Source organism: Mus caroli, unplaced genomic scaffold (assembly GCF_978045245.1).
Source record: "Mus caroli unplaced genomic scaffold, Mus_caroli_1 scaffold_5, whole genome shotgun sequence".
Classification (NCBI taxonomy): domain Eukaryota; kingdom Metazoa; phylum Chordata; class Mammalia; order Rodentia; family Muridae; genus Mus; species Mus caroli.
The window spans coordinates 45,367,847-45,377,807 of NW_028227260.1; the positions used below are offsets into that span (position 1 = coordinate 45,367,847).

The 9,961-nt window shown below is 43.1% G+C and overlaps 1 protein-coding gene across 1 annotated transcript; it reads left to right on the forward strand.

The window, feature by feature from the left end:
• Nucleotides 1-945: 945 nt before the first annotated feature.
• LOC110286371 (ribosome-releasing factor 2, mitochondrial-like) lies at nt 946-2,956 on the forward strand. The gene is given in 3 exon segments (XM_021152749.1): nt 946-1,202; nt 1,204-2,100; nt 2,203-2,956. Coding segments are annotated over 3 exon segments (1,908 nt in total).
• Nucleotides 2,957-9,961: the final 7,005 nt, after the last annotated feature.

The window sequence follows — 9,961 nt, forward strand, 5'->3', positions numbered from 1 at the left end:
AAAAATAGCTGTATTTTTATTTCAAATGTAATCTCATGAAGACATAGCTGCCCTTGAACTTTCTTTTAGTTGAGGCTATCTTTGAATTTCTGTTCCTTATGCTTTCATCTCCCAGGTGCTTAGAATACTGAAATGTATAACCTCTTCTAATTCTGAAGAAGTACTTTTTTAAATGCTTCCTGAAAAAACACAGGAAGTATATACCTGCAGATTGTGTGTGTGTGTGTGTGTGTGTGTGTGTGTGTGTGTGTGTGTCTGTGTGTGTGTATAATAGCTTCTTTAGCTTTATAACTTCACTATGGATTGAAATTTAAATCAGATGAAGACATACTTAGAATAGACAATTAAAAATATCTATAAATTTAGAACTTTCCATCACTGAAAAGAAATCTTCTATGGCTCTGGTTCTGATTTTTTGTGGTTTTAATTCATCATATTCAGCTTATGACAACTATATCAAGGAAGCACAAGTAGAAAGGTCAACTAGAATACAACCTAAAATACAATAATGTTATATTTTAATAGGTCTTTCTAAAATGTACATTATAAAAATCAGTAAATAAGTTACACATGAATGTAGCTAAAATAATTAGGTAAGTAAATTAATCCTTTTCTGAACATTCCATTTACAAATCTATATAAGCATTATTAATATATATTAGTTTTATATATATACATATACATATATATATATATATATGTTACTAAGAGTGGATACTTCCATTATATTCATGGCAATCAAAGCTAATTGTTATTACTCTGAATTTATATGCAATGCATTTCATCATCAGATTAGTTATGAAATTAGACCCAAGAAATTTATATTTTGTGGATATTAAATCACATATAAAATTTAAATTTGGAATTTGTATCTAGAACTTGTACCGTCAGCCACAGCTTTCTTCCTGCCTGGGAGAAAATGAATCCTAAGCATAATAGGAAGTGATGTCAAGTCTCTTCATTCCATCATTAACCCTCCTGTGGCCAAATGTCGATGATGGAGACACAGTGACGGATTTCATTGGTCAAGAGCGAGAAAGGGGCATTACCATCCAGTCAGCAGCTGTGAGTCTCGACTGAAAAGGGTATAGAGTCAATCTGATTGATAATCCAGGTCACGTAGACTTCACTCTGGAGGTGGAGCGCTGCTTGAGGGTGTTGGACGGTGCTGTGGCCGTGTTTGACGCCTCTGCTGGTGTAGAGTTTTAACTATGCAGTTGAAAGCATCCTGGAGAAGTTAAAGGCAAAGCCCCTGATTTTACAGCTGCCAATTGGTGAAGCCAGAACTTTCCAAGGAGTGGTGGATGTCGTAAACAAAGAAAAACTCATTTGGCATTCTAACTCTGATGATGGAAAAGCCTTTGAGAGGATGCCCCTCTCAGAAGCGAGCGATCGGGAGCTGCTAAGGGAGACGATTGACGCAAGGAACTCCTTAATTGAACAAGTTGCAGACTTAGATGATGAATTTGCTGACTTAGTTTTAGGTGAATTTAGTGAAAATTTTGATTTAGTACCAACTGAAAAGTTACAGGCTGCAGTACACAGGGTGACACTGGCGCAGGGTGTAGAACCTGTGCTGTGTGGGAGTGCCTTGAAGAACAAGGGCGTGCAGCCCCTGCTGGATGCAGTGACCACTTACCTGCCGTCACCCGAGGAGCGCGAGGACCGATTTCTGCAGTGGTATAAGGGTGACTTGTGTGAACTGACATTTAAAGTACTACATGACAAACAGCGAGGACCCCTGGTTTTCCTGCGCATTTACTCAGGAACACTGACGCCTCAGCTGGCTGTCCACAACATTAATAGAAACTGCACGGAAAGAATGAGTCGTCTGCTTTTGCCATTTGCTGACCAACATGTAGAAATCCCTTCCCTGACTGCTGGAAACATTGCTTTGACAGTTGGTCTTAAACAAACTGCCACTGGAGACACCATAGTCTCGTCCAAGGCCAGAGCATTAGCTGCCGCTCGCAGAGCCGGACGAGGAGAAAGGGAGCATGGAAAGAAGAGAGAGGCCGAGAGTCTGCTGTTGGCTGAGGTGGAGGTCCCAGAGCCTGTCTTCTTCTGCACCATAGAGCCCCCGTCAGTCGCTAAGCAGCCAGCACCAATGAATTCAGACGAGTAACACTTAGAAATGGACAGCACAGCCTAGAACTCTTGGTTTATAGACCTAAGAGACAAGTGAATGGATGCAGTTGATAAAGATTTGGATCATGCCTTGGAACGCCTTCAGCGGGAAGATCCCAGTTTGAAAATGAAACTCGATCCTGACTTTGGACAAACTGTCCTGTGTGGTATGGGGGAGCTACATATTGAGATTATTCATGACCGTATCAAGAGGGAGTATGGCCTAGAGACCTATCTAGGGCCTCTGCAGGTGGCGTACCGGGAAACCATCTTAAACTCAGTTCGCGCCTCAGACACCCTCGATAGGGTGCTCGGAGACAAGCGGCACTTGGTGAGTGCGGAGCTGGAAGTCCGGCCATCGGAAGAGCCCTGTGCTGTGGCCACGATCGAGTATGCTGACTGTGTGGGTGAAGACCTGCTGCAGGCCTCTCGGGAGGCCATTGAAAGTGCCGTCCACAGCGCATGCCTCCAGGGACCTCTGCTCGGATCCCCAGTCCAGGACGTGACAATGACGTTGCACTCACTGATGATTCACCCTGGCACCTCCACAACTATGGTCACTGCCTGCATCTCACGGTGTATGCAGAAGGCCCTGAAGAAAGCTGACAAACAGGTGCTGGAACCTCTGATGAGTCTCGAGGTCACAGTGAGCAGGGAGTACCTCAGCCCTGTCCTGGCAGACTTGGCACAAAGAAGAGGGAACATTCAGGAAATCCAGACTCGCCAAGACAACAAAGTTGTTATAGGATTTGTTCCTTTAGCAGAGATAATGGGATATTCAATTATGCTTCGAACTCAGCTACCACCTCAAAAACTTGAAGGACCCTAACTCCATAGTGGCTATCTGAATAAAGATTAAATGGTAATGCAACACACTCAAACACCTTTAATGCTCCACAAAGTTCAACTAATTGTGCAGAGGTATAGATAGTATCAATGACTTGAATTTGCCCATGAATAACCACAGTGGCTTTTCCATTTTTTGACCCATCTATAAACACAGTTATTGCCTCTGAAATAGGGTCTGAATGAGTAACTTTGGGAAACACAAAAGGAGTCACCTGTAAAAATTGTAACAACCTGTTACCGGGGAGATGGGTATCAAAAATCCCTTGGTAGATGGACAGCAATATGTCCCAAGCATTAAATAGGGACTGTAACCAAGCAAGGTGCTCGGAGGAATAAGGAGAAATAATTACATCAGGACCTCAGCCAAAATGGCGGGTGGCCAGAGAACCTTAGAGGGGGTGGCTGGTAAATGGATCCAGAAAAGGGGGCTGTCTTTTTGCCAGAGAAGGCCTGTGGATGTAAAAGTGGTTGAAAAGATGATCAGGAATAAAGGCTGTGTGGGGTCAAAATAACCCATAACCTGTTGACTAATGGCCTGCTCAACTCAGGCCAGTGATCTTTGTGCTTCTATGGTTAGATTTCGGGGGGAGGTGGGATCATAATCACCCCGCAAGTCATCAAACAAGGGCTTTAATTCTCCTGTTGTTAACTTTAAGTATGGACGTAGCCAATTAATATCTCCCAATAACTTTTGAAAAACATTTAAGGTCTTCAGATGAGACATTCGAATGGTCAATTTTTGTGAGTGAACAGTTGCAGGTTTTAGTTGGAAGCACAAGAACATGAAAGGATATTGAACCTGTATTTTTCCTGGGGCTATTACAAAACCTCTCTTTTGTAGGGCAGCAACTACTATTTGGGCAATCTCATGGGTTTGTTGTAAATCTTTGGTAGCTATTAATAAATCGTCTATGTAATGCACAATATATGCAGTGGGATAGCGTCCTCTTATTGGATCAATGATCTGGGCCACACATTTTTAGCACAAGGTGGGGCTATTAGCCATTTCCTTGTGGCAAAACCCACCACTGGAAGTGAGGATTTGGTCCCACATGATTTACAATTGGAATGGAAAAGCCAAAGCGGACACAATCTTGAGGATGAAGGGGGATAGAGAAAAAACAATCTTTAATATCTATAACAATTTTGAAATAGCCCTTAGGTCTGGCAATGGGAGAGGATAGACCAGGCTGTAGGGCACCCATTGGCACCATAGTCTTAACAGCTCTGAGATCTTGTACCAACCTCCAAGACCCATTTTTCTTTTTTATAACAAATATAGGTGTATTCCACAGGGAGGAGGATGGTTCAAGGTGTGACAGCCTCAATTGTTCCTGCACTAACTGTTAGGCTGCCTGGACCTTTTCTTGAGGCATAGACCACTGGTCGGCCCAAACTGGATCATTAGTTTCCAAGATATTTTATCTGCCTGGAGTGCAGGAGGAGCAGGAAAAATGGTCTGCTCCCAGTCCCCTTTTGTCTCTTTTGGGTACAGGGACAAAGGGATGAACAATCCCTTGTTCATTTTTCCCTAGGCCTTTTCCAGGGAGATACCATGTTTTTAGCTTTAAATTTGTGACAGTCTCATTGGGACTGTACATTATAACTCCCATCTGAGAGAGTATATCTCTTCCACATAAATTAACAGGAAGGCCCCTGACTACAAAGGGCCCGACAGTTCTAGTATTATTTTCCTTATCTGACCATGTTAACAATTTTGAACTTTGTAAAGTATTCTGAGTTTGTCTTATCCCCTTTAAGTGGGTAGCAGTAGGTTCTAAAGGCCAAGCAGTGGGCCAGTGCGATGAAGAGATTACTGCTACATCTGCCCCAGTATCTAGAGTCCCTGAAATTGTTTGCCATCTAAAAACAGGGTCAACATGGGTCAGGAGTCAGTTAATTTTTGTACCCAATAAACATCCGAGGACCCTGGGAAGGATGGCCCCCGACTTTTTCTATTATGTGGAAATTGTCCAATTAACAGGAGCGGCAGCACTTGGGCAATGTGCTCTCCTGATCTCAATGTAAGGGGCCCTTGTATGGCTGTAACCAGAATTTTTATTTCTCCTTGGTAGTCAGCATCGACCACAGTGGGGGTTACCACGAGTCCCTGTAGGGAACCTGATGCTCGGCCAATAATAAGAAAAAACATATTTTGGGGTGGGGGTCTGAATTCCCCTGTTTTAATAACTAATGTCCCTTCCTCGGGAGTTATAATCATGGTGGTGGAGGAACACAAATCCAATCCTGCACTCCCTGCTGTAGCCCTGCACAATCCCCATTGGGGAGACTGGAGGGAATCAGTGATGGATTGTTTGGGGGTGCTATCAGGGGGAACAGGCCTGAGCAGGGGGCCCCCTTGGTAGTTTCCCTGGACTGCAGTAAGGGGGCAGCCATTTACATCAGTTTTGGATCCGTAATCTCGTGCCCAGTGGTGACTTCTCTTACAATTAGGGCAGAGGACAGGAGGCATGGCTCCCTGTGTAACTTGGCCTGTGCCTGGTGTGGTGGCAGACTTGTCTGGTCTGGTGGACGGGCATTCGCGGACAAAATGTCCCAGGAGTCCACATCTGAAACACACTCTCTGCTGAGGCTGGCTAATTCCACCAGCTTTTTGGAAGACCGCTCCAATGGCCAGGTTAATAGATTTTGAGACTTGATGTGGAAATGTATCTACCTCACTGCAGAGCTTTATCACTCCTGTGAGGTCTAAGCATCTAGTCTTACCCCTCAGGGCAGCCTTGCAAGCGGAATTAGCATTCTCCAAGGCAAGTTGTCTAACTAAAAGCCCTTCATTTTCATGAGGGTCGAGAATTCTTTCAGCAGCTTCTTGTAGTCTAGCAACAAATTGAGCATAGGATTCTTGGGAGCCCTGAATAATTTTAGTCAACCGGGTGGTGAGGGTTCCTGTGGCCGATACGACTCTCCAGGTTGCCAGCACCCCAGGATGAAAGCCCCAATTGTTTCACTGAGGTTTTTTTGTTTGTTTGTTTTGTTTTGTTTTGTTTTCTATTAATAGCAGCTTGGGTTTCGGCTCTATCCACAAATTCAGATTTCCAAGTTAAATACTGCCCTCTAGTGAGGACTGACTGTACCACTTTGCTCTATTCATTGGGCGTTAAGTAACCGTCTCCTGCTAGTCCCTCTAAAATTGATACAGTAAAAGGGACATTAACCCCATAATTTTAAACAGCCAAATGCAATTCTTTAATATGTTTGATCTTTAATTTCTTAAAAAACAGGCTGTGAAGCCTCATAATCACTTTCATCTTTTATCGCCTCTTCTTCCTCAGAGTCAGAGGCTAATTGCTCAAATTCGTCACTTTCATTTTCCTTTTCTCCCTTTGCAATTCCCGAGGTATCTGGCACTCGTTCATCATTAGTTGGCTCAGGGTCATAACTTATCTATTTGGAGCATGCCCGAGTCAAGACTGGGAAGGCCAACATTTTATGTGCCTTGTCCTTGGCTGAATACTTATGTTTGATTTTCTCCGTGGAAACCAGAGGGGAGGCCTCCTTTATGACTTTAGGATGCTCTGACTGTTTCTTGACAATTGGGGCTCCAGAGAGGGGCCCCTGTAAGTTTTGAATTTCTAAAGTGAGGTCTCCTAATTCTTTTTGCAATATAAAACCTATTTTAGACCAGAAATGTGAGCCACCAGAGTGTCCTTTGTGTGAAGCAAATGACAGACAGTCATCCCTGATAAGGGAGTGGGAGGCTGCAGGCTGAGGGAGGGATAGAGGTGCAGAAGGGGAAAGGGAGGGGGTGTGGAGGAGGGTACCTAGGGCCGGATTTTGTTGTTAGAAACACTCAGGAGCCAGGACCATATCTCTCCTCTTCATATTTGGCAGCCTCCTCCTCTAGTTCTGCCTCAGAGGACAGGTCAAAGGGAGCATTACAGTCTTTTAAGACTTCATGCAAGACTGGATAAATATTCTTTGGTCTAACAATTTTCTCTGATTCATCCAGGGGCCCCTTCAGGTTTTGTGGGGAGAGAGGAGCTGGCAAACTACTTGTAGGATCTGGCATGTTTATGATGACTGAAGAAGGGGTAAGTCCTTTTTAGTTTCACTTTTACCAGATGGTGAGCAAGAAGCCGCAAAAAAAAAAAAAAATAATCCTCAGTGAGTGCCAGCAGTCTGGCTCCTTCCCCTCCTTGCTCTACATCTTTAAGGAGGTCTCTAATGATTCTATAATAACTGAAAAAAGGTTCAGGGATATTTTCACCCTTCTTTATTAAATCATTAATATTTTTGCCAACCTTATTCCACATAAGTGGATGAATCTCAGGTCCACTCAAAACTAACCATGGACATTTAGTGTCCAGAAAGCAAAAAAAAAAAAAAATTAATCAAATCTTTTTTCTTGACTCTTATACCTCTCTCCCTAAGTAAACCTTTTATCTCTTTTATAAACATTGTTTCCTTTGAAAGTGCTTTCCCCATGGCGAATGGGACGACCTTGTAGCGTCTAGACTTACCTCAAGACTCCCCGCGTTGCTTGAGCGATGCCATCCGGGAAGGTCTCTACCCTGGCTGGCTGTACCTCAATCTTATTGTCATCCGGAGGATGGTCGTACCTTGAGCCCTACGGTGGGTGCCACCTGACCCGTCCAGCAGGTCCAGTTATTCGTGGGTCTCAAGGGGACTGCTCCTAAAACCAAATGGGGGGTGAGAGAGAAACGGAATCCAAGCACAGAAAAGACAAGGAGTCAATCTGAATCTTGTCAAGGCCTCCTATTCAGCAAAACTTGTAGTTTTTATACAAAAAGATCAAAGGACAGATATATAACCCTTACGAAGAAGGCAGGGGGGAGCAGTGGTAATTTTCCTTGGTGACTATAAGGGGAAGTATGATATCTAAAAGTACATCTTGTGGTTATGACATCAGCTGTTTGCGTCAGTCAGGTCTGGAGTCATCTTGTGGTAATTGTTGGTGACCTTTGTCTGGACTTAGTCAGCTTGGGGAGGAGGTCCAGCTTTATGTCTTAAGACTTGGTGGTCATCTTCTTCACTTGGATTATTATAAAGAATTTAGTTTTGGCTCCCCCCCCCAAAAAAAACATAGAATTCAGAAAAAAAATGTACAAGAAATGAAAATTGTCGCTAAAATTCTTGGGGTTTTTTGGTTGGGTTTGGTTGGGTTTGGTTTATGTTTTTCTCGAGACAGGGTTTGTCTGTGTAGATCGGGCTGTCCTACAATTCACTTTGTACACCAGGCTGGCCTCGAACTCAGAAATCCACCTGCCTCTGCCTCCCAAGTGCTAGGATTAAAGGCGTGTGACACCACACAAGGCCTCTAAAGACATGGTGCCCTTTACTTCACACACACACACACACACACACACACACACACACACACACACACCCTGAGCATTGTTTACAATCCTCAATTAAGACTTAAAGGTTGGATATTCGAACTACAAAGACATATACAAACAAACCCACAAATCCTACAATGTTCATTTGGTGTGCATAGATTTGATTAATATCTAGGATTTCCTTTGTTTTTGTATATTATGAGAGATTACACCCTAAAATCTCTTTCTCAAGCTTGTTCATTTCTTCAGTTACTACTGTGTACAACCTGATACTTATAATCCACTAGATAGTAATGTTACAAAAGGTATTTATTGTGCTGAAGATATTCAGTCATACCCCTCAGCTCCAAAATATATCTTTTAAAGACACATAGTAAGGAATGACCTTCCAAATAACCTCAAATGAAACTGTCATCTGGTGGAAAATAACACTGCACAGGAAGAAGTTTACACATAAAATTTGTATTCATATGAATATTGGTCAAAATGATTACAATTGTAAAGTTGAATTACATAGTGGTATGTCTTTGAAACAATAGGAAAAATGATGTGCATACATTGTGTTTTCCAAAAAGAGTAGGGAATGTAAAACATTTAAGCAGTGGGATGCTGGTTTCTAATGCCAGGAGATGACTAACATAGCAACAAACTAATAAAATATCCTCTTCAAAAGTTAAAAGAAAACAGCAACAACAAGAAGAAGAGAACAACAATCACAAGGAACCATGTCATCCGTGGCATCTTCAGGGGGATGTGCAGCAATCTGAACATGGTTCCAAGGACATTAGTAGATGTCTAGTAGTTTGTCAGCCTGACAGATGGTTGTGTTCAACCATCCATGTCTGTATACTAAGGTTGGGAACAATCCATCGATGATGAGTGCCCTAAAGATGATGAGTTCTGCTCCCCACTCTCCTTGCTGCTCTGGAGACTCCAAACCTGAGGGTAGGAATGTTATATTGATGAGTATGAGAATGCTCAAAGCCTCTTTATCTACATTGTGTAAATTTGACATCTCTTTGAGTGAAGTGTAAGACCTGCTTGGCCAGAAGGTACAACCAGAGGCCTGTTGAATAAAGATGCTACTATAGAGACCCCATGTAATGAGAAAGGGCTTTCTGAAGTACCCTTGGACAGAAGTTGAATTTTAAGATCCAATTATTCAGAAATGGCATGTAGGCACTATAGATGGCCTTACTGTCATACTGAGAACATCCCCAACACTAGTCAGAGATGTATGACTAGTGGTCAGAGGTGAGTGGGTAATGGACATTGGGAAGAAATGAGACCTTATGAGCCATGAAAAATAGATAGGACCCTGTCTTAGTCAGGGTTTCTATTCCTGCACAAACATCATGACCAAGAAGCAAGTTGGGGAGGAAAGGGTTTATTCGGCTTACACTTCCATGCTGCTGTTCATCACCAAAGGAAGTCAGGACTGGAACTCAGACAGGTTATGAGCAGGAGATGATGCAGAAGCCATGGAGGGATGTTCTTTACTGGCTTGCCTCCTCTGGCTTGCTCAGCCTGCTCTCTTATAGAACCCAAGACTACCAGCCCAGAGATGGTCCCACCCACAAGGGGCCTTTCCCCCTTGATCACTAATTGAGAAAATGCCTTACAGTTGGATCTCATGGAGGCATCTCCTCAACTGAAGCAAATCC